General features: G+C 41.3%; 1 protein-coding gene across 1 annotated transcript; it reads left to right on the plus strand.

Annotated features, from left to right (window-relative positions):
* Positions 1-453: 453 nt before the first annotated feature.
* KPNB1 (karyopherin subunit beta 1) lies at positions 454-24,815 on the plus strand. Its single transcript, XM_043470062.1, has 22 exons — positions 454-589; positions 693-751; positions 2,868-3,050; positions 5,275-5,475; positions 6,519-6,671; positions 8,166-8,225; positions 8,788-8,877; positions 9,229-9,339; positions 10,220-10,321; positions 11,805-12,029; positions 12,918-13,109; positions 13,887-14,017; positions 14,561-14,708; positions 15,038-15,109; positions 16,338-16,482; positions 17,713-17,795; positions 18,273-18,380; positions 18,764-18,907; positions 19,019-19,124; positions 19,790-19,904; positions 20,670-20,831; positions 21,745-24,815. Coding segments are annotated over exons 1-22 (2,631 nt in total). The 5' UTR covers positions 454-549; the 3' UTR covers positions 21,746-24,815.
* The last annotated feature ends 421 nt before the right edge of the window (positions 24,816-25,236 follow it).

The following is a 25,236-nucleotide window of genomic DNA, read 5'->3' on the forward strand; positions in this document are numbered from 1 at the left end:
TCTGCTGCCCGCCCAGCCAACCCCGGGCCTTGAAACCAGCGGGCAAATGGGCGCAGGGCGGCCCTTCAACGCTGACCGCCTGGCCAATTGGGGATTCCGCGTGGCCCCGGCGGCAACCAATCGACATGGAGCGCGGTGCCGCCGCGGAGAGGTCCGGCCGAATATCCCTCCGCCTTCCTCCCTCCCTCTCTCTCCCTCCCTGCGAGCCGCCGTTCACTTACTGCCTCCCTTCCCTTCTTTCTCCCTCCGCCACCCGAGCACCAGCCGCGCTCTGAGCTGCCCCCGGGGTCCCTCCCCCGCCGTCAGAGGAGCAGCTGCCGCCGCCGCCAGCAGCAAATTAGAAAGAGGGAGGAAGGAAGGAAAGGAGGAAGGAAGGGGAGCTAGAGCGACTACCAAGAGGGAACCGGTGAATGGGCTTGTGGTGACCCCCGCCCCCCACCCCACCCTCCCTTCCCACCCGACCCCCAACCCCCATCCCCAGTTAAGAGCCGCCGCCCGAGAGGCCGGGCCGTCGTCTTAGGAGGAGTCGCCGCCGCCACCACCTTCGCCATGGAGCTGATCACCATCCTCGAGAAGACCGTGTCTCCCGGTAGGACGCGGGGGCCGGGGGTCGGGCTGAGGTGATTGGGTGGGGGGAGGGGAAACCCTGGTCCCTCTGACCCTGGCCCCTCTCCCACTTTCCTTCCCCCCAGATCGGCTGGAACTGGAAGCGGCGCAGAAGTTCCTGGAGCGTGCGGCCGTGGAGAACCTGGTGCGTGCCACCCCACCGTCCCCCATCCCGACGTCTCCTCATCCCCTGCGTGCGGGCCTTCCCGCCCTCCCGGAGGCCCAGGCCTCGGGAACCCACCCCGCCCCATCCCGTCCCCCTCCCCCCCCCCCCCGGTCCAACCTAACCCCGCCATCGGGAAGCCGGTGGGTGTGTCCCGCCCCGGGCCCCGGCAGCTAGCCAATGGCGCGGCGCGCCGGGGTGACTGCCGCCCAATCGGCGCGCGGCCTGAGGGCGGCGGTGCAGCAGGAGGGAGAAAGAAGGAGGGAGGGGAAGTTAGGTTGCACCGCGCTGCGTGTTCAGCAAGGGTGGGGGTGGGGGAGCCGGGCCTAGGGGCCATGTGGAAGCTCGGAGCCCCGCTGCCCGCCCAGTTCTGATCGGGACCGGCTTCTTCTTCCTGTCCTGTGGCCCCTATGATTTTCCACGTACTTGGCAGAGCTTTACCCTTTCCAATCTCCCTTGATCTATGTTCATGGCCAGGCCTGCACCTGAATGCCTCTTAACCCATTCCGGCAATGTTTCTCCCTTTTCTTGACTGGTTATTCCTCTCCCAGGTCCCCCCTCCCCTTCAATCAGTAGAGACTAAATCTGCACCCAGATAACAGGCTGAGGCTCATCCTTGAGATCGGGCCTGTTTCCAGAGGAAATCACAGAGGAAAGTTCCTCGTTTGTCATATTTTCGAATTTAAGGGGTACAGGGAAAAATGAATGTTAAGTCCACTAGAGACTGGACCTCTGTGTAAGAATTGTTAGATGGATTGGTTGAAACAGCCTGTGTGCCAGTGATGTTTCTCTGTATTCCCTCCTGTTGGGGGGGGTGGGGAGCAGAGAGAAGGCTCAATGATACTAGACATGGTTTAAGGTAAATAACACTGTAACCAGATGTGTTCTTTTGTGTTATCTATGCAAAATAGCGCAAGCAAAAACAGTGACAAGGAGTATTTTTATTTTATACAAGCTAGGTTTTTTTTTGTGTTTTGTGGGTTCCCCCCCTTCCATGTGCTAGTTTTTGCTGCTAATCGTTTTATCGTTAACTTTCCATAGAAAAGATTTTTTTCCCACTAGTATGGAACTTTTGGTATATATATATTTCTGTTTTCGGTTTTCGCTAAATTGGCAAGAAGCCTTTTCTTATTCCTAGCATTTATTTTGTCTTGTTCCCAACGTTCTTAACATTCTTTAGTGGTACATAATTAATAAAAGTTTTAAGAATTATCTTCCACTGTGATGAAGGGTAAGAAGCTGTCTGCTTTTGGGTTTTCCTGTTAACTTTTCCATTGGAGAGCGTTTGTTTGTTTTTGTTTTTTTTTTTTGGAGAGAGTTTTTTGTGGAGAAGAGTAATGTGTGTTTAGATACTTAAACCAAAGGAGTAGTTTTGGGGGACCTCTGCATTACAAAAGGTCGAGTGGATTAAAAAATCCACTGTGTTTAAACAACTCAAGACCAAAATGAATAGGAACCTTTAGTGTGGTAACCATAGAGTCATTTTCCTTGACATTTTTATCCTTTCAGTTGCCCCCATTTTTAAATATTTGTTATTGCTTTTTCTTTATATATATGTTTTACATTGTTACCTTCTTACTGAAGCACTTAAAACTAAAGATCAGCCTCCTAAGTCTGTTTTAGGTTTATAAGTACTTCCCTCTCTTATGCATGCTTTCATGAGATCAAAAGCTACTCTTGAATATCATTCTTTTCGGACTAAGATTTTTTAAAATCTAAATTAAACAATTTTACTTTCTACCCTGTCATAACATATTCAGTTAATAAGTATAATTTACTGAGGTACCAGATAGTATTCTAGGCAGGTAGAAGAATCCTCTGACTACCAGTTTGTCAAACTTGCTTTAATTCTGGGGGATCTAATGTGAAGATTCGGGCACTAAGCTGTAACTCCTTGTTAAATGCTGAGTCTGTATGAGAAGATGGTGACTTCCTTATGTACCAAGTAACATTTTTATAGGAATCTTGAAGTAAATATTTTGGCATTTTCTGAGATATCGTGTTATGTCCTAATATTTTTAGGTTTTTCCCAGTTTTTTGGTGCTAGTCTGGATTGGTGAAATTCCTAAGAGATATTTTTATTCACATCTCTTAACAGCCCACTTTCCTTGTGGAACTGTCCAGAGTGCTGGCAAATCCAGGAAACAGTCAAGTTGCCAGAGTTGCAGCTGGTTTACAGATCAAGAACTCTTTGACATCTAAAGATCCAGATATCAAGGCACAATATCAGCAGAGGTGGCTAGCTATTGATGCTAATGCTCGACGAGAAGTCAAGAATTATGTAAGTAATTTGGTCATACTAGCCTTTGGTCATACTAGCCTAGGGAATGTCGTTTTTTTTGGTCATAAATTTGCAGATTTTGAAAGTTGTATTTAAATCTTTCTCATAGTCTTTTTTTCAAGTGATTCTTCCTTAGTTAACTAGCACGGAGCTTTTCTTGAACATCTGCTGTAGATAATTCTCAATGTTTGGTGGGTTAGGCATGGTGCTGTGTGGTCAGGAAGGGAATTAAATGATCTCTTGGGCCTTTCAAGCCCAAAGAGTTTATGAAATAAGATTATGACTTTAATCTTGTTTTTATCTACTTAGCAAATTATGAGAAATTTTTAGAAATATCTGGCTTTTTGTCAGTGTTTAAAAGAGTTAGCAGATGGGTTTTTTTTTTTTTTTTTTTTAGGAAAATTGAATGTCCCTTGTCGCTGTGCATTATGGGGTTCTTGTGAGTTTCTTGTTGAATTAGAAATTCATAATTCTTGCCACAGCAGAGTGTCAGAATATATGTATATATATACACTCTTTTTAAAAATTAGATTCTTTAGTGGCCTGTCTTACAGGAATAAGGTGCAGAGAGTAGTAAGTCAAGAATCTGTGCAGTCAGATGGGCCCTGCTATTTGAGGGGAAGCCATTGGGAGGATTCCTGCATCTTTATTTGTGCTGGTCATGGTTCTGCATATCATATTTTCTGTTTCCTGGTTCTGGGTGTCAGCATTAGGTAAATTAGTGCCCTTTGCAGCGGTAACTTTTGTTTCTAATTATGTACCTCTTTCTCCAGTCTTGCATGGAGGAACTGATGACAGAAAACTAGGTTACAAAGTCAACTTACTTTGAATCTTCTTTGGAATATATAGAGCTATTTCTATCCACTTGAGTTTGCTTATATAATAACATTTTAATCTTCTTGTCAATAATTTGGTATAAATGAAGTTTATCCCATTAATGACTGGAAATCTTGATATTTACTGTACTCATTCAATTTCTCATTTTCCTCAAATTACACAGTAGTAAATGGGAGAAGACATGATCAGAACTGTAATTGGGGGTGGGGCACATCAATCTTAGCCCCAGAATTTTTTAAAAATTTTGAGTAGGAATTTCTATCAGCATTATTGAGCTTTTGTGCATGAAGGGTAATAGCAGTTATTTAGGGCTTTTTCCCTTTTCATAGCACATCTAGTGATCCTCTCTCAGTGCTGGTGGTTATTTCTTTTTTTGAAATCTGGGTCTTGGACAGAGTTGAGAGCTAATTTCTTATCCTCTTGTTTCTGATAATTGAGTATTACCTTTAGGGTCACCCTTGGTTAAAAAAAATAACTTGTAGTACTCAAGAGTTAGACGTTTAGTTTCTAAATCACCTGAGGTAATATTAATGGTCTTCTAGAAGCAACTTAAAGGAGAAAAGATAAACATAGAGACTGGGATTCAGTATGCATTCCATATGTACTCAGAGATGGTGCAATACAATGTGAAGGTACCTTATGATTTCTTAGTCTGACTTGGATTAATACCTGTTCACCCCTTGCCCTTTTGGACAGTTCATCTCATCCGTGCTCCCCACCCATATCTTTGACACACAGATTTTGTTAAAGTCCAATCTAGCTCTGGTAGGCCTAGAGAGCAAAACCTTCATTTAGAATCAGTCAGATGTTACCGAGCTGATGATATACCATATAAGGGGGAAAGATAGGAGGGAGTTCATTATTATTAGCTACAAAGCAGGATACTAAGTGACCTGACCCAGTCAGCAGAGCTGGCCTGAATGTCTGGCAGCTACTCTTTGTCCTGTGTTCATGCCAGGAACAGTTAACTGTTTGCCTTTTTGAGTGGACTGGTGAGTCTTAGTTCATTGACTGAATTAGCTGATCATGGTAATGATTAACTCTGGGTCATTGTGGCTTCATTCTTTGTCTATACTTGTACCTTTGCTACTTTCTTACCTTGTGTTGAAAATTGAGGTGAGGTGTCTGGCTTTGGAGATTCTATTTAGAAATAGGGGGTGATTGGTTTCATTTCTAGGCTTTGGGGCAATGCTGATCATGCTGCTCTTGGTATTGAGGCCAGCTTTATTCCCAACAGTTGGCCTATGCTGTATATGCCTTTTCCTACTTTTCTATATTAAAGATAATTCAGAGACTGATATAAGATGTGTGCTGGTAGGCAAAATGTGTTCAAATAGTATTAGAAATTGATATCTTTTGTCTTTGTGTGTGTGTGCCCCTGCCACAGGTTTTGCAGACTTTGGGCACAGAAACTTACCGGCCTAGCTCTGCCTCGCAGTGTGTGGCTGGTATTGCTTGTGCAGAGATCCCAGTGAACCAGTGGCCAGAACTCATTCCTCAGCTGGTGGCCAATGTCACAAATCCCAACAGCACAGAGCACATGAAAGAGTCGACATTGGAAGCTATTGGTTACATTTGCCAAGATATAGTAAGTACCGTATCTAACTTATATACCGCTGATTCCCTCTAGTTGTAACATGCATGGTATTAGAATTATTCTTTATCATCATGAAAAAAAAAACAAGCTATTGCAATGTGTTTTGAAAGTAGGGCTGCTTTATTTGTTAGACTTCTATATTTGGATAGTTAATTTATCTTCATATTGCTAATCATGCCCTAAAGAAAGAGACTTTTAAGGGTCACAAACTCAAGATGAAAATCCCTGTTTGGAGAGGCATAGATTCTGCCTCCTTTCTTTGACCTAATCCCTTTTTGAAGATCCTCAATGTACCAGGGATGCTGTGTTACTTTTTCGATGACTATTGTACAGAAACAGTTTGCCAACTTTTGAGCTGTGGTTGGTTTAACTACTGGAGCCACGACACAGTATGTTAAATGCAACACTTCTAAGACTCTTGCTGCTGAGATTACCACTCTTGGTATCAGGTTTTTTTTTTTCCTATTTCCTCAGATTTTATTTGGTTTAGATGCTAAGTCGTGTCTGACTCTTGCGACCGTATGGGCTGTAGCCTGCCAGGCTCCTCTGTCCATGGGATTCTCCAGGCAGGAATACTGGAATGGGTTGCCATTTCCTTCTCCATTGGTATCAGTTTTGATACACAGATTTGATGAAGCAAAGGAGTCCATAGCACCTGACTTCATAGGTGTGTCAGGTGTTGATCCTTGGTCCTCAGATGTTCTGAAGCTTGACTTCAGTCGGTCCAGATGGCCTGGAAGAAGCACCACACTGCCATCTCCATGTACACAGAACGGTGAGGGGGTGGGGAGCCAGCATTACCTCATGCCCAGAGTGATTACGCTAAGGAGTCAAGAGATGAAGTTGATGAGTTTAACTTGTTCCAGTTCAAGTTTGGACTATCAGACCCTGGGATGTTTTGCAGGTGGTTTGTCCTTAAATGGAAATGTGTGGGGAAAGATCAGAGAAAGTCTCATGATACTCTCTTGAATAGAAGGACTGCTGATTAGTCATGAGCTCAATTATTATATTCACTGCACTTCTGCTTGTTTCAGGACCCAGAGCAGCTACAGGATAAATCCAATGAGATTCTGACTGCCATAATCCAGGGGATGAGGAAAGAAGAGCCTAGTAATAATGTGAAGCTAGCAGCTACTAATGCACTCCTGAACTCACTGGAGTTCACCAAAGCAAACTTTGACAAAGAGGTAAGTGTCTTTTGATTAAAAAGTATAGGTTCAGAGGGTGAGGCAGGGGAGCTAAATGAAAGTTTTGTGTTGTTTTAAGGTTATGATTCAGAAAGTACTATCTTGTTTAGAAGTATTTATTTCCAGTCTAGTTAAGATTTGTGTTTTGTGAACATGGCCATGGAATAGGTGTTTGCCATTTCTCATCTGGCTTTTGAGAATAATGTGATCTAAAATGTTTCTAGGCTTAGGTTTTTCCTTTTGCAGTCCAAAATGTGAGTATGCTTTGGGGATTTTTTTTTTTTTTTTAAATTACGGAAATTGGGCTGTTTCGTACTTCAGTAGGAAGGTGCTTTTGGAAATGAATATATAAATTCTATTTTGACTGAAAGTGTTTCCCTCTATTATTTCTTTTTAGTTGTGTTAAAATGTACAATAAGATAAAGTTTACCATCTTAACCAATGTATAGCTCAGTAGTGTTAAGTGTGTGCACGTTGTTTTGCAGCCAATCTCCAGAACTTTTTTCGTCTTGCAAAACTGAAACAATTGTTAAGTCCCTGTTTTCCCTTTCCCAGTCACAGGCAACCAACTTTTCTACTTTCTGTTCTTATGAGTCTGTTTACTGTAGATAATTTATATTAACAGAGTCATATAGGATTTGATTTGTCTTTGTGACTGGCTCATTTCATTTAGCATTATGTCTTGGGTTCATTCCTGTTACAGCATGTGTCAGAATATCCTTTTTAACACTGAATACTATTCCATTGTATTTGTTTGTTGATGGGCGTTTGGTTTGCTTCCTTCTGCCTTCTGGCTATTGTGAATAGTGCTGCTGTGTATGTGGGTATACAAATATGTCTTTGAGAAGTTGTTTTCTGTTCTTGGATATATTATCCAGAAGTGGAATTGCTGGGTGATATGATCTGAAAGTGTTGTATTTGTTGACTCTTTAGTTGGGCTTTCTGGGTTTTTTTGGCCTTACATTGGACAAAGTTGGGATGTCTAAGAAACCAAAGCAAACTGCAGTTCTAATTATTTGGAAAACTGGGTTTTTCCTTGTAGATATCAAAAGAGGATGGAAGCAAACAAAATTCATTAAGTCTTCTATGTTTTACCACACTTGATCTGGGTTTGTTTAAATTAAGAATTCTCTTAAATTTTAAATGCGAGGAAAGGAGTTTTCCTGATGTATGATTTTTTTTTGTTTTAACCATCTTTATTTAAATCCTGTGACCTACATTTTTCTATCTGCTTCCTTCTTCAAGTCTTGTTTTAGTGAAGATCATTTGAGGGATTAAATGATTAGGGACCTCCTTAGAGGGCAGGTCAGATAGTAGACACCAGGGCAAACACTAGAGTCCTCATAGTCCCATTGCTGTGTCTAGGAAAACCTGCAAATGGTCCAGAGTTCTGTGGGTCCCTGAGGGAAAGAGAGGTTTTCCTTGAAGGGATAGTCTAGTTATCTTCGTATACACATGCTTCTTCTAATTCTCTTTATTTTTGTTCTTCTGCAGTCCGAAAGGCACTTTATTATGCAGGTAGTCTGTGAAGCCACACAGTGTCCGGATACAAGGGTAAGTGTGAGGTCATGTCTTCTATCTTTCCTAGGAAATGCTCACTCTAGCATAGTAGTTTGAAATGTTGGAATCTGGTGACTTCAGAAATAGTGTTTGACTAATACTTTTATTAATAAAAGAATTTTTCTTCAATATATTGGAGAAGAGGGAAGAATAGTCCTTGGAAAGCTAACATGACGGAAGTTGCCACCCTCTTAAAAAAGATTTAAGGGAGAAATGGTTTGTGATCAGCCTTGCTACCTAATTGCTTTAGGTTGTTCAAAGGCCTGTTTTCCGTTATAGCCTTTGAAACAGCTTTCCTACTTTGGGAGCCTAAACCTTAACTCTTGAAGCAGGTGGAAATAACATCCAGTCTGAGGGCAATAGTGAGTAGTCCTGCCAAGGGTTCCACAGACACCTTTAAAGTAAAAAAGAAGGAAAGGAAATATTACCCAAATATACCTTGATTAACCCTATAGATTATTGACCCACTTAAGTGAAGCAGTTACTTATTTACCTTTGTCAGATGGCATTGTTATTAAACTAAGAAGTAAACTGTTTAATCTGATGTTTGCACAAGGTACGAGTGGCTGCCTTACAGAATCTGGTGAAGATAATGTCCTTATATTATCAGTACATGGAGACATATATGGGTCCTGCTCTTTTTGCAGTAAGTACTTCTATTTTATGCATTTGAGCATATAGCTAATTGCAAAAGCCCCTTATTCTTAGATCCTGTCCTGTCAGTTCCGTAATTTTTTTATTTAATGTTGTGAAATCAAGGAAATTCCTTGAGTATTAGATTTGAGTTCATCAGCAGTGTGCCAAGAAAACTTGTGCTAACTTTGTACTCATAAAAAGAATATATCTTAAAACTCTTGTTTCTTCTTCCTGCCTTTCATTTCAGACCTAGCTTTCATAAATCTACATTTTTGAAACTTGAATATCTGTGGTTGTAGGAGGGGTCGAACTTGAACCAGCATTTATTTGGAACCTGGGGTATCTTGTTTTCTCTCTTAAGATCACAATTGAAGCAATGAAAAGTGACATTGATGAGGTGGCCCTACAAGGGATAGAATTCTGGTCCAACGTCTGTGATGAGGAAATGGATTTGGCCATTGAAGCTTCAGAGGTGAGCCTAGGAGGGTTGATGTGCTGGGAGCTGTTATTCTGACTGGGATTTGGGACTTACCTTTTTTGTGGATGTTATTTTTCTCCTCTGGGAGAGCTTTATTCTGACTGGGGTTAGAAGGTATCTCCATTTGTAGAGATTTTGGGTTTTTTTTTCACTAGCCACAACCATGAGGCATCTATTTTTACCAGCCTGGATTTGTTGTAAATATTAGTCCTGTGAACACAAGGGGGCAGCAGGCAGTCACATTTTAACCAGATGCTATCTGATGCTGAATTATTTTCTTTTGGAAGTCCTAATGCAAGGATGGGATGTATAATTGATAGCTTACCAACCGGTGAAGAAATTAGATATAGAGAAAGGGGTTAGTTCTGCACTTGCAAATTAAAATTCTGGCTTTGTTTCCAACCTTAATTGTCTTCATGTCCTTCAGAAAGCGCTGTCTTATTTTTGGCCACCTTATGGGAGCTTAGTGCATCTCTATCCAAAGGTCAGTTAGTGAAAAAAGAGTGTAATTGTTAAGATTGCCTTGATCCTTTAAAGTAGATTATATGTATGGCCTAAAAGAATCTCATTGAAGTAGCTAGACAAAATGAGTGCCTCCAAAGACCACTCATACTGCATGTTACCATGTGCTTCATGTGTTTCGGCGGGGGGATGGAGCGCACCTCAAGGCATGCAGGATCTTCCCTAACCAGGGATGGAACCCATGCCACCTGCAGTGGAAGCGTAGCGTCTTAGCCACTGGACTGCCAGGGCAGTCTCTGTGTCCCTGTTGCCCTGAGCAGACCCATGGGCAGCTCTCACTGTATGACTTTACATGGTACGCCTTCATGGTTTGTTTGCTGCCATCCGGAATTTGCTTTATGTTTCTCTTCAGGCAGCAGAACAAGGACGGCCCCCTGAGCACACCAGCAAATTTTATGCCAAGGGAGCACTACAGTACCTGGTTCCAATCCTCACACAGACACTAACTAAACAGGTAAGTTACCCTCCAAATCTAGTCAAGTGAACTGTGAGGCCTTGGTAGTGGTTGGTTTGCTGTGGAACAGTTGCCATGAAGAAACTCCACAATTCTGAAACAACTTGATGTTCTTATCCATGACTTCAAAGAGCTGAACTGGATCTGTAAGGTCCTTCAGGCTCTGAGTAGTTTGTGACCAAATAAAAGGAACAAGACTTCATGAAGAATGTGGGTTTGATGAGTAAATAGAGAAATTACCCCTTTTTTAAAAAACTTATTTATTTTTGGCTGTGCTGGGTCTTCGTTGCCGCGTGCAGGCTTTCTCTAGTTGTGGTGAGCTGGCTTCTCACTGCAGGGGCTTCCCTTGTTGCGGAGCACGGGCTCTAGGGCACATGGGTGTCCGTAGTTGCTGCGCATGGGCGCTAGGGTGCAGCCCTAGTTGAAGCACACGGGCTAGGTTGCCCCACAGCTCGTGGAATCTCCCCGGACCAGGGATTGAGCGGTGTCCCCTGCATTACAAGGTGGATTCTTAACCACTGGGCCACCTGGGGAAGAAGGCACTGTTGTTCCTGTTTGGCTTTATGGTGTTCCTTTTGTTTTGGTATGGTGTTTAGAAAGATTCTGTCACCTCACCTGTTCTGGTGCATGTGAAATATACCAAAGAGCTGGCAGTGCTCTGAGGAAATAATGCTGTAACTGAGCACTGCAAAATTTCTGTGTTTACAGGAATATAATTTGCTTTTAGGGAATTTCATGACTCTTAATATAGCAGTCTCAAAAGATAAGTAGAGATATATTACTTTGAAATGGACTGGATGTTCCCTTAAATTTTCATTGCTCAGTTTTACAGTTGCTATTTTTTATTTTATTTTATTTTTTATCTTTTGATCTTAGTATTTTTGCTTTTGTATATTTTTGCTGTGCTTCTCATTTGGGAACAAATCATTCTTTAGGTATGTAATTTTCTGAAACTGTATAAGTATAAATGTCTTAAATTACTCTGGTGTGAATGGCCACAGTAAAAATGACCTTGATTTCTAGTTTCAAGGGAGATCCAAATGTAATCTTTTTTTTATTTTTATTGAAATATAATAATTACCTGCATACCAGAAGGCTGCCCCTACCAGTGCCTTCTTTCTCTTCCCTCACCTTTAACTCTATAGGTTTTGACTAATTTTGAGCTTTACATTACTAGTCATTTAGCTTTCTTCTATTCTGCCTTTTATTTGATGTATTTGAAATTCATCTGTATTCCATGTAGTGGGAGTTTGTTCATCTTGTATAGTAGGGAGAAATACCTTCCCTCTGTCTGCATCTTGTTTAACAGAGGTTGTGTTGATGAGTTTTTGTGGAGGAGATAAAGATATGAAGGTTTTCTATTTTCTTTACTTCCCCAAAGCTTAAGTTGTAATGATAATTGGGAGTACTGTAGTCAGAGGACCTTTTGAGTTGAAGAGCTTCTTTGATCAGGAGCTGAACTAGTGCCACATTCTTTTACCAGGATGAAAATGACGACGATGATGACTGGAACCCCTGCAAAGCGGCAGGGGTGTGCCTCATGCTCCTGGCCACCTGCTGTGAAGATGACATTGTCCCACATGTCCTTCCCTTCATCAAGGAACACATCAAGAACCCTGACTGGCGGTACCGGGATGCAGCAGTGATGGCTTTTGGCTGCATCTTGGAAGGACCAGAGCCCAATCAACTCAAACCACTAGTTATACAGGTGAAGCTGAGGGAGTGTAGGGGTGGAAAGTGGGGTGTTTATTGTTTAACTTTTTGCTTGACCATTTGTCTTTAAGAACAAAGCTGTAAATAGTCATCCACAAAGGTCACTTCAAAGATAGCTATTTGCTGTCAATGAGGCATAAAATGTATTTCTTACTTTTACTACAAAAACCATATGACTTGAAAAATGGAGAAAAGGCCCAAAAAAAGGTTACTTTTAATCCTCTTGCCCAAGGATAACATTATTAATGCTTTGTATTTATCCCTGAAGGTTTTTTCTATGCGTGTGTACTAGGGTGGAGGTCTTACTGTATCAATACTTTTACAGCTTGTTTTTTGTTGGTTTCTTTTTTCTTCACTAAATATTATAACACAAATAATTCTCCATGGTTTTTAATGAGGTGAGTATTCAATCCTCAGGACAAAATGACATGTAATGAAAAATCTTGATGAAAGTTTTGTATTTATTTTGCTACAACAAGTGACACAAGAGTGCATTTTAGTTGTTTAGTATATAGAACTCAACCTTTCAGGAATAGCTAAATGCCATTTCAGCTGCATCCTGGGATCTCTGCCTGAATAATTCAGTCAAGATGGCTGAAAGTATTTGTACCAAAGTCTTAATAAAACTATACTGAGATTTGATGAAGAGAGGGGGACTTTTTCATGTTTCCAGTTACTTTTGTTATATTGTTGAATATTTGACAAGCATATCTTATAAAATGACAAAACTGTTTTGATAACTTTGAGTTAAAACCCAGCCATCAGTATTTCCTCTTCTGGGGTATTGGGTCAGCATGAATATCAATCTTTGTTTTGCTTTGCCAATAACTTACGTTTATAGGCTATATTTGTTTTGTGTTGCCAATAACTGTTATATTTACAGGCTATGCCCACCTTAATAGAATTAATGAAAGACCCCAGTGTAGTTGTTCGAGATACAACTGCATGGACAGTGGGCAGAATCTGTGAACTGCTCCCTGAAGCCGCCATCAATGATGTCTACTTGACTCCCCTGCTGCAGTGTCTGATTGAGGGCCTCAGTGCTGAACCCAGAGTGGCTTCAAATGTGTGCTGGGTGAGGCATTTTCTTCCTGTTGAGATAAGGAGCTTGACTAAGCCATTGGCAAGGAAGTAGGAGGTGTGGGAGAGAAATGGATCTACCTGACTAGAAGGCTGTTTTTGAATAGCATCTCCTTCCTAATTTCATCAATTAAAATGTGGGGGAGATGTGAGCTGCATGACCCAGAGGGAGCTGTTGACTCATGGTGACTGGTTCCCCAACTGTTTAGAACAGTCATGCTAACCCAGTGGGAAAATTCTCTGGACTTGGTTTTCTTTCTTTTCTTCAGTGGCTTGGGGACAACAAATTTTAAGGTAGAGATTTGCTGGCTATGAAAAGTAGCATTGCTAAGAAGGGGGCACGAGGGAAGGAAGGTAGGCGGCCCAAGTGCTGAGTCAGTATAGGCTGAGTATAGTTCACTAGGGAACTTTGGGATTTGGGGGAGGAAGTTCAAATAAGGAAGGAGTGGGGTTGAAAGGCTTCCTGTGAATGGAAAGAGAAGAAATGAAGTGGCAGGCATTCATGGTAGGTGAGAATACTGTACTGTTTAGAGACTATTTCTCCTGTGGGCAGGAGAAACAAAATATAGATACATACATTTATTTAATTTTAAGGATACTTATAGATGTTGTCTTGAGATGACCTTGACAGGAAGAATTAAAGATTTACTGCCATTGATTTAGTCTTAGATCAGTTGGAAAGGAACACTGCCTAGGGTATCTTAAGGGAAAATGAGGTGATCCTGGAATGGGGGTCTTTTCAGGACTAATTAATATTTACTCTGGGTTTAAGGCTTTCTCCAGTCTGGCTGAAGCTGCTTATGAAGCTGCAGATGTAGCTGATGATCAGGAAGAACCAGCTACCTATTGCTTATCTTCTTCTTTTGAACTCATAGTTCAGAAGCTCCTGGAGACCACAGACAGGTAACTGTTGATACTATACAGAAATAAGTGGTGTCTTTGCATCCAACTCCTTTTACACTCTTTGTGGGGGCTGTCTAATATAGAAACATTGCAATAGGAGAAATGAAAAGAATCCTATTGCCTAGCTTTTGGGATCTTAGTTTCCCAACCAGGGATTGAACCTGAGCCTTTGGCAGTGAAAGCGTGGAGCCCTAACCACTGGTCCACCAGGGAATTCCCAAGATACCTTTTTCATAGCTTTTTGTGCAACCTATTCTATTGTCCACATGGGTTCTTCAGCATGCTTGCCTATTTTTCATATAATTTTAGCCCCTTTCTAAAAGGGCCATTCTAATTATCAGGTCTGGAGACCATACTGAGCATAATCATTGGCTCAGAGATTGAAATTTTGGTTCCAGGCTGTATTGTATCTGCCAAATTCAGATCAGGTCTGCAGCCATATTGGTTTGTGGGTTATTTTCAGTAAGATAATGTCTATATAAGAAGACTTTCTGTCCTTTCTCAGTTAAGACTTTAAGGTTTTTTGCTGTGTGTTCGTTACAGACCTGATGGACACCAGAACAACCTGAGGAGTTCTGCATATGAATCACTAATGGAAATTGTGAAAAACAGTGCCAAGGATTGTTACCCTGCGGTTCAGAAAACTACTCTGGTCATCATGGAACGATTGCAACAGGTGCTCCAGATGGAGGTGAGACTGAACACCTTCCTGGTGGGAAGGGTGTGGTACTTTACACATAGCTCTATTTTCAAGACTGTTCTCTTTTTTTTGGTGTTTAAGTATATATGTTCTTAGAAAGACATAAGGCTCATAGAAAAAATGTTGCAACTTCCAGTTGCATTGCTTGCTACAGTTTATTCATATATGTGTTACACCATATGTATACATAGGTTTTTTATTTACTTTCCATTAGCACTAGTAGAGATTATTTATCCAGCAGAAATGGAAGCATTTTTGGGAGGGCATTTAGAGCCTTTTAGAAGGTGTTTGTTCAGAACACGATCTTCTTTTCTTTGTAGTCACATATCCAGAGCACATCGGATAGGATCCAGTTCAATGACCTTCAGTCTTTACTCTGCGCAACTCTTCAGGTATGATGGTGCCTTATCACTTAATAGCACCAGGGAAAGCACTGTGTCTCAGGATGACAAGTTCACGCACACACAGAACTCTGAAGATGATGTTGTGGGTGATGATGGTCAGAAGGTCTTCTCAGAAGACATTTGTCTGATTGATTAGGAGAGTTTCCCATTTTCCTTTCTTGTCTGTCCATAAAATTTGCCTTTTGTACAGTGCAATGCAATTTACCTTTTGTACAATGTAGGGAAGGAAACTCCTCCTATTTGTGATGGTCCTCGCAAACATGAGAAGCTATTTTGTATTAGCAGCCTTTCGTTTTTGGTTTTCATCAGGTTGTTCAAGTGTAGCCCAGTCAGATTTGGTTCCCAGCTATGGTTCACTGAGCTAAAAACAGAGCCTTGTGTTTTTGCCATCATCTTTGGAAGCAACTGCTATTGGAAACTTTGTTATTTATAATTGTAATATACAGATTATAAATTTATAATTTACTGATAATGACAGTAGACTTTTTTTTCTGGGGAGAGACTGGGAAAATTAAAATGTTACTCCTTGATCATGACTAGCATGATGGCATGGCTGAAGAGTTACTCCCTTTTTTACCTAAGTACAGGGAAACCTTGGAACTTGTCTAGTGCTTAGGGTAGGTACTAGGTTATAGAATTGAGTGATGCTAACTAGGTCATCTTACCTATGACTCCCTTCTCCTTAAGTCTCCTTATGCCAGACTTAATTTTTTAAAACATGGCTGTTAACAGGTCTTTCCTGATCCAGTGACACTAGTTGAAACAAAGGGTAAGGAGGGAGGTTTGAGGAATGTTGAATTAGGAAAAGTCAGATTGGCTTTATCAAGACTTTCTTGACCACAATCTGTAAATGGGTTAGGCCATAGAAAGGGTTGCTTTTTTGTTTTATGAGTAGCAATTCTCATATGACATGTCCTTCTTCAAAGCTGAAATAATTGAACTGCCATTTTAATACAGCTAAATATGGAGGCTGATTTATCACACTTGATGGAAGATCCTCTTGTGTTTGTTCTGAATTGGGAAATAGATGAGTTATTTAGATGTATGTTTTGTTGCAGGTGATTTGCACTTTCAAAACTTCTGAGCAGAGAAAGCTTTTCCCCCAAAAAATTTCTAAAGACTTAATTGATTTAAAAAAAAAAATTAAAGACACAGTATGGTGTGCTGGTTGGAGGGTTTGGAATCAACAGATTCTGAACTTTTATTCATTTTACAGAATGTTCTCCGGAAGGTGCAACATCAAGATGCTTTGCAGATCTCTGATGTGGTCATGGCCTCCCTGTTAAGGATGTTCCAAAGCACAGCTGGGTCTGGGGGAGTGCAAGAGGATGCCCTAATGGCAGTTAGCACATTGGTGGAAGGTCAGTGAGCCGCAATCAGGCAAGGAAACTTCTTTAGAGTGCAAGAGAGTTTCAGTAGCCATGAAGAATTTTTGACTGCAAAAAGCATAGTCCTGCTTTTCACTTACTGGATATTGAGTCAGTTCAGAGTTGGATTGAACATAAGTATAAATTTGTGTATAACTGCCTTGCCACTCTCCCTGAAGTGAATGGGAGCCAATTTGCAAGTCAGGTTGGCAGCTCTTTGTGGGGTAGAGGGAACTGTTATCTATCTCATGTTCCTCGGGTTCCTCTTCCCCCTGAAACTTAACTTGCTTTATTGAACTTTGACGCCTGTAAAGGATGGAGGAAGCAAAAGTTTATGTTTTCTTTCCTGGCACTTGGTACCTTCTGGTTTGGGTTTTAATGTTTTGGATCTAGGTGTGAGACAATATGGTGCCTAGTATGGAATGAGATGAAACACTGAGTTCTAGGAATTGATTTTCTGATTGTTACATATCTAACTATTTGGAATTGCTTTGGGGAAACCATATCTGACTTCAGAAACCAGGAATGCTTCTTCAGTGGTGGTCTGTAAGGTGTATTATTAAGGCAGACTCATTTCTAGCATAAGGAGCCTATGTCCAACTGGTCTGGCACCTTGTGACCACCCTGGCAGGGCACATAAGTTAATTTTGGTTCCCAGAGTAGCTGAATTGAATATGAAACCCAGGCAGCTTTTCTTGACTGGCTTGTTAAATAAGTCCTTGATGAAACTGCTTAAAGATCCTGTTTTATTAAGCTGGCTTCTGGGAACCCCTCATGGCCTAGTGGTTAGGATTTGGTGCTTTCACTGCCATGGCCCATGTTCAATCCGTGGTCAGGGAACTGAAATCCCACAAGTCACATGGTGAGGCCAAAAAAACAAACTGGCTTCCCGAGAGTTCATGTTACAATCAGATGAAGAAGTGGAAGTCAGTATGACTACCTCAGCCAATTCATAATGAACCTTGACATTCCTGGAGAGCCATACCACTTGGTAGTTTCAACCAGAGTGAAATCCCACTCTGGAGATTTGGCATTTTCTCCAGCAGTTATGAATTTGGCTTGTCCAAGACAGCAGTAATGTCTTTATGATAAAATTGGTATTTAACTCTCATTTTACCCTGCCTTTTGACTGGGGTGTGTACATTTTGGGAGAGCTAAGATGGTTATTTTTGCTCACTTCTGTGATCCTATGGTGCTAATAGATGGGGTTTTTTTTTTTTACAGTGTTGGGTGGTGAATTCCTAAAGTACATGGAGGCCTTTAAACCCTTCCTGGGCATTGGATTGAAAAATTACGCTGAGTACCAGGTAAGCTATGCTTTTCAAAAATAATATGTTTACGTCCTCATTTATACCTGGTAGGCATTATAGTACAGAAATCTGGATCCTGTAACCCAGGTGGTGCTTCCCCATGTATCAGGGTTGAGCTACTTTGTTGCCATAAGTGTCTGAACTAAAAGTAGTCAGTAAGAAACTGGATATTATACACACCAGAGTAGCACCCTCAGAAAGGTTTTGTTTTGTTTTCAATAAACCATCTGTCTCTGCCACCACCATCCTTGGTGAATATTGTCTTTTCTGTCCTTTCTTAATGGTAGTTTAAATAATCCTAGTTCTCTTTCTGCCATGTTGGTTGTTAAAATGAACTAAGCTCAGGGAAGAAGGGTCTTTGCTGCTTTGGCTCTAGGTTCATGTGGTAGAGGATCAGTAGCTAGGTAGAGATCATGCCTTACCCCTGCAGGCAGGCTTTTCTGTGCCAGAGATGATCAGCTTGATTCTTTGCAGGTTTGTTTGGCAGCTGTGGGCTTAGTGGGAGACTTATGCCGCGCCCTGCAATCCAACATCTTACCTTTCTGTGATGAGGTGATGCAGCTCTTACTGGAGAACTTGGGGGTGAGTGTCTACACACAGAATCTTAGAAAGATGATTAAACATCAAGATCCGTGACAGAGAGTTTGTATGTTCCAGAATGTTGGCTGTGGGCTTATGAAGGGAATTGCTCATTTTTACAAGATGATTCTAACCTAAGGAAATAAAGGGATGCATGCTCAATGTATGGAACCTGAGAGGCACTGGTGGGAACCTGTAAAGTACAAAGGAAAAGTAAATATTATAATCTCTCCCTCTATCTAGAGATGACCACTGCTGATTTTTGTGTATGTCACTTACAGGTCTAGAACCAATATATTGACTCTATACCCAAGATATTAGTTGCTTATTGTTAAAAAAAGCTCTTTGAGTCTGGACATAAATTTTTTTTTTTTCCTCCTTGTCAGAATGAAAATGTCCACAGGTCTGTGAAGCCACAGATTCTGTCAGTGTTTGGTGATATTGCCCTTGCTATTGGTGGAGAGTTTAAAAAATACCTAGAGGTTGTTTTGAATACTCTTCAGCAGGCCTCCCAGGCCCAAGTGGACAAGGTAAGCTTAAAGGTATCTTTAAGTCCAGCCCTGATTAGAGGAGCGGGACTTTTGACAAATGCACAACCAAAGGCCATCAAATACAGTGATTCTGTTCTTTTTCTCTTGCAGTCAGACTATGACATGGTGGATTATCTTAATGAGCTACGGGAAGGCTGCTTGGAAGCCTATACTGGAATTGTCCAGGGATTGAAGGGAGACCAGGAGAACGTACACCGTTGAGTATACATTCCAGTTGACTTAGTCTAGTGTGCACTTAGCCAGATGGACTCTGTGTTCATTGCGTGGCTTACATGTAGCCATGCACTTACTGCTTAACTTACACTTACTGCTTAAAAGAAGGGGAGGAGGAACAGTGCTCTAATGAAGGGAGTAGCTTTGGGGGAGGTTATAGACTTTATTATTTCTGACCACTGCGTCTTCAGCTGTGTTGTTGAACAACTTGATCATTGCAAGGGATGGAATCTAGCAAGGCTGTTGATGCTGGTGCATGTGTACCAACCCCAAGTGGGAGTTCTTGAGATGTGCTGCCCCTCCCCCATCCAGTCATCTGAATTGAAGGATTGGGGGATTAGATTTCCTCTGTCACCTGATGTTTTTTGTTATTGACTGGGGAAATATTGTACTTCACACTTCTGATATCATAGGCTTAAAGATTGCATTTGTCCTACTACATATATATACATACTTCTATTTGTTAAGGAGTATCTACATCTTCTCTTGACTTGAAGAATGAGGAAAAATAGTTTGGTGTAACTGTGTATGACTAGTTCTCTGGACCGAAGCCTCCATGATGGAGGTCGGGTATTTGGGAATTTTGAAACAGGGTGTACGTCTGCCAGCTGGAGGGCAACCTCATTAGACCTTCTCTTTCTTTTATAGCGGATGTGATGCTGGTACAGCCCCGAGTAGAATTTATTCTGTCTTTCATTGACCACATTGCTGGAGATGAGGATCATACGGATGGAGTAGTAGCTTGTGCTGCCGGACTGATAGGGTAGGTTATACTCTGCTTCTGATAGCTGAATAGGACTTCTCACAGAAAATGAGAAGACATGTTGTAAAGAATATTGAGAGTAGCCTGGATGGTAATTACCCACCTTTTTTGGCACAGAGGGGACTTCTTTCAATTTATAGACCACATCTTACCCTGTTTTGAGTTCTTAGGTGGTAATTCATTTCGGACTTAGCTCTAATCTCATTCCAGACCCTCCAGATTTCTAATTTCTCCCACCAAACTCTTAAGAAGTGAGCTCTCAAAGAAGTATAGAAGCAACATCAGATCTATGTCCATCTCATATTCTGATGTTGGTCAGCAAATCACCTCTGTTTGGCCTTCTCTACTGAGGGTTTCTGAGGCATCATTAGAAGACAGAACATTGGTTTTGAGGAGCTCAAAGACTTGGAATCTAGTTCTTATTTTACCATGAATTAGCTGTGGAACCTTGGGTAAGGTCATTCTATTTTTTTTTTTTAATCTTTTTTCTTTTTCATTTATTTTTATTAGCTGGAGGCTAATTACTTCACAACATTGCAGTGGGTTTTGTCATACATTGACATGAATCAGCCATGGAGTTACTACATCTCATTTTTGTAATCTGTTGAGGGCAGGTGTTAGATTTATCTTGAAAATTTCTTCTGGCTTTAAAAAGTAGGTAAATACCAAGAAGCCCATAGCTAGCTTAGCTGTAGGTTTGGAGGTTCTGAACGTGCTCTTGTTGTGGGGCCAGGAGCTCACTTTCAGGCGTGTTTTTTTGCACAGGGACTTGTGTACAGCATTTGGGAAGGATGTACTGAAATTAGTAGAAGCTAGGCCAATGATCCATGAACTGTTAACTGAAGGACGGAGATCGAAGACTAACAAAGCAAAAACCCTTGCTACATGGGCAACAAAAGAACTGAGGAAACTGAAGAACCAAGCTTGGTAAGAGCTTGTTTCCATTGCCCTTTCTTTTGCTTTCTTGGGGAGGAGGTACATTTCCTTTAGATTTTTCTGACAAGGGCTTTCTTTTGGTGTTTTGTACTATTTCCCATATAAGTGCTTCTGAGCCAGGACTTTGTTCCTCAGCTTTGTACTAGTGGAAGGGTCAGGCAGCCCATCTTTCCTTGAGCCAAGTATTTGGTGATAAAGGACAGAATTTACATGACTAGAATTCAGTGAAGTCCCCAAATCATTTTGGAACCTTAATAAAGTTATCGATAATGGCCTTTTCCCATAAATCTTTCTCTGCTCTCTGTTTCCTCATGTTCTTTTCTTTATTTACTGAAGTGCTTTTAGACAAGGCTTTATTTTACAAAAGATATCCAAAGTTGGAGTTATCTGACATCTGCTTTGAAATGTAGCTTTGTTTTTCTCTCACTTACACCCCAGATCTCAGGGCTTCCCAGGTGGCACTAGTGGTAAAGAACCCACCTGCCAATGCAGGAGACACTAAGGATGTGGGTTCGATCCCTAAGTTGGGAAGATCCCCTGGAGGAGGGCATGGCAACCCACTCCAGTATTCTTGCCTAGAGAATTCCATGGACAGAGTAGCCTGGTGGGCTACAGTCCATGGGGTCACACAGAGTCGGACACAACTGAAGTGACTTAGCACACACGCACATATCTCAGTAAAATTGGCCATTTTGAGTTTAATCTTTATAGTTTCCCACCCTTTGTAAGTGCTAATGAAAGCAGGTAGATGGCATATAGGGAACTAATAAAAATAATCAGTCCTTGCAAAGTTGACAAATTCACTTCAGGTCTTTGAGCACTTAATTGTAGGAATCAGTGAGATGTTTGGCTCTATTGGCTATATGCGATCTCAAAAATTGACCTTTTTTCCATCTGTTTTTAGATCTGTTACCATTGGGATGATAACCTGAGACCCCCACTGGAAATCTCCAATCTTTTGAAAAACCCGGAAGTGAGGAGTGTGCACGGATGCTGAATGTTTGGGAATGAGAGAATGAGTGAGTGAGGCTTGAAAACACACCACATTGAAAATCCTGCCACAGCAGCAGCTGCGGCCACCAACAGCAGTGCTGTTAGTGAGCTAAGTAAGCACTGACTTCGTAGAAAACCATAACGTTGGCCATCTTGGAAAAGAGAAAAACAGTGGATTTACTTGCTTATAAAAAAGGAAGCGCTCTCTTCCCAGGAGAGGCTAGAACTAGCTTTTCTGTCTTTTGGCCGGTGCCGAGTGGAATGACTAGTTTGGGAAAGGAGGAGGGACTGGGTTCAGCTGTGGTGCTTTGTTGTAAAAGGCAGCCTGGCCTTTGCTACTGATGAGAAAGATGGAGCCTGAGTCTCAAGCCCACCTTTGGTGTACCTTTGCCACATGGTACTGGTACTGTATGCGTGCCGGCTAAAAGGAGGGTGAGGGACTCTTTACAGTCTGAGAATGAATGTGTGTGAATGAGGCGGTATCCACATTCTCAACTTCAAGTCATTGCAGTTTCTTTTTCCCAGAAAAAAAAAGGGGTTAGATGTTGCATTTCATAAAACTAACTGAAGTTCGGTCTACTGATGCAGCACAAGAGATGTAAGAGAAGAGAAAAAAAAAGGAAAGACGCTCTTTAGGTTTTGTTTTTTGGGTTTTTTTTTTCCTTTTTCTTTTTTTTTTTTAATTTTAGGGAAAACACTGACGAATGGTCAGAGCTCCCATCCTGATCTTTTCATCAAGGCGCCTTTCCTAATAATATGGTTCAACTGTGAATGTAGAAGTTGGGGGGGGGGTGGGGGGAGAAAAAAAAATCTCTGGAGTTAGAGGATATAGAAAAAATAAAAATACAATGTTACAAATAAAGAATGCAGACTTCAAAAGAAAGCCACAACCCAAACAAACCAAAATTTAAATGTTCAGAATTGGCAGCACAAAAGAAAAGTTCTCTCCTGACATGTATTGTGGCAGTCTGAACGCCCCCAGAAAATTGTGCCAAAGAGTTTAGAAAACATATACTAAAAACAAAACACACACAAACAGCAAACTTCAGGTAACTATTTTGGATTGCAAACAAGGATAAATTTAATGTTTATAAACAATCTGATAAAATAACCATTTGGAAACTGCTTGGCCTTCTGTTCTCATTTATTTGATTGATTATAATAAGGTATTGGTCTCTTGCTGCACTTCAAAACCAAGTGATCAAAAGAATACATATGTGTGTGTGTGTGTGTGTGTATACACACACACACACACATATCTACATTAGAACTCTTGTGATGAAAATGGCACTTGAAAAGGTTATATTTTTCCACTGAAGTTGAAGATTAATAAAATGGTGTCAAAACATTCCCCTGGTCACACGCTTTAATATTTTTGTTTAAAGTGTGATGTGCTATGATAACGATAAATCAATTATTTTCCCTTTTACAAGGGAACAGGGCACCTTGAATTTTGGTTTTAGCCTCTTTCAGCAATAAGGAGGGATGTCAGTGAGCTTTGATCCCCTTTTGGTTTTGCAATTATTAGGAGTTTTTGCTGGCATTTTGAATATGCTGCTTTCAAAAGCACCATGGAAGATTTTAAATTGCTTCCTGGTATTTGGAGGATTAAAAAATAAGACCTTAACTTCCCACTTTTACTTCCATTCTAGCAAAAAATATGGGCTTACATTTTTTTCTCTTTGCCAACTCCCTGTTCAGGCCTTCCATTCATAAGTGGGATTGGCTCAGTTTTGCCCATCCATATGGCAGCATCTCTAATAGCTCTTGTACAGGGTATCAGATATTGTGCCTTTTGGTGCCAGGTTCAAAGTCAAGTGCCGATCTATGAACCAGTGTACAAAAAAAAAAAAAAAATCCAGGTGTTTGAAGGAAAGACGCTCCATTGTGAATAGAGAGCTCACACCAGCTCCTAAGCCCTATGAAGAGACCTGGCTTTCTAATGCCTTGTTTAAATTTTAGTTGTTCCTTGAGGGAAAGGATGATATACTAACCATTCCTGATAAGGGTTGGTCAGGGCTTAGGGAGGGGGCAGGAATATTGGGGAGAAAAAAAATCTGATCATTCCTCAGTGCTACCCATTTCTGTCCTGTGTGGGCTGCTTAGCTAGACAGCAGGAGAATAAAGTACACCGAGAACCATAATGAAAACAAAACCTTCCGTGTGTTTTGTCATGTTTTGTTCCAGGGAAGCAGTTGACAAGTGCTGTTACTAATGCTTTCTCCCAGACCGTTCAGTGATGGAGAGGAGGAAAGTGGGCTGGCTGGTTTGTGGTCTTGGTGCCTCGCAGTTTTCTTTGCACTGGTTATGCATTTATTATCCTCCTCTTTTCTAGTTACCTTTGGCTAGTGGGTCTTCCCACTGGGTATTTGTCCTTAATCAACTGTACCACCTAAGGCAACTGGATGCAAAATGCATTCTGTCCACTCACTGTCTGGGCCTTCCCCACTCTAGTCTTGGCACATTCCTTCAAGAATGTCATTACCGTCTGGTAAGATGTCAGTGAAATGTGAAGAAAACAGGCATCAGACTAGGCTTTGGTTTGCCACAAGTGGCAGCTGCCTATATCGATTACAATTACATTAATTTTGCTTTTCATTTTGCCAGTTCCTCCCAGCTCCCTTCTGTTGAAATGTTGAGATTTTGGCTGTCAGAGGCAACTGCAACATTGCCTTAGGGACTTGTGGAGGAGGGGAATTGCTCAGTGTAGTATTTTCATTTTCAGAACCAAGTAATCTAGTCACTCTTATATAAAAGTGTGTTAGTCCAACTTTAAGAAAAATTCAAACTCCATCAGCTTTTGATAGCATCTTGGATTTTGAAACAACTTCAATCTGTAATTGGCATTCAGAATGCCCTTGGCATGCCAGTCTGTGATGGCAGTAAAAGACCTGTTAAAACACTTGAGCCCAACTTTATTAACCAAAACTGATACCACCACCTTTATCTTCTAAATAAAGTCCGCTTTATTTTTATTTTCAACATTTTGCCGCTTCATTTTTGGTTCTAGATGGTGTCACCTTCTTGGAGGTGAAATGAGCTGCTTGAAAGAAGCTGGTATGTATGGTGATAGATGTGTGAGTTGGGGAGAGGAAGGACACATCTAAGGACAAGCTCTGCTGTAGTACAATGGGAAATGAGTAAGAAACAATTTCCTACAAGTGAGGCAGTGAGAACTACGTGGAGGAGGTTTCCTGTCCAGAGAAATCTGAAACTGCTGAAGACTGTTCTGTCTTGTGCATATTTTTCAGGCTAATGATCTGGTCTGTAATGGCTTATCCAAAGTTGGATTTTTTAGTTTGCAGCGTGTACTTAATTTCTGCTCACACTCTTTCCCCACCTCTGCCCCCCCAGGCCCGAAACTTGTAGAGGAAAGAACACTAACTTGAGATTAAGAAACGGT

Source organism: Cervus canadensis, chromosome 1, assembly GCF_019320065.1.
Source record: "Cervus canadensis isolate Bull #8, Minnesota chromosome 1, ASM1932006v1, whole genome shotgun sequence".
NCBI classification, from domain to species: domain Eukaryota; kingdom Metazoa; phylum Chordata; class Mammalia; order Artiodactyla; family Cervidae; genus Cervus; species Cervus canadensis.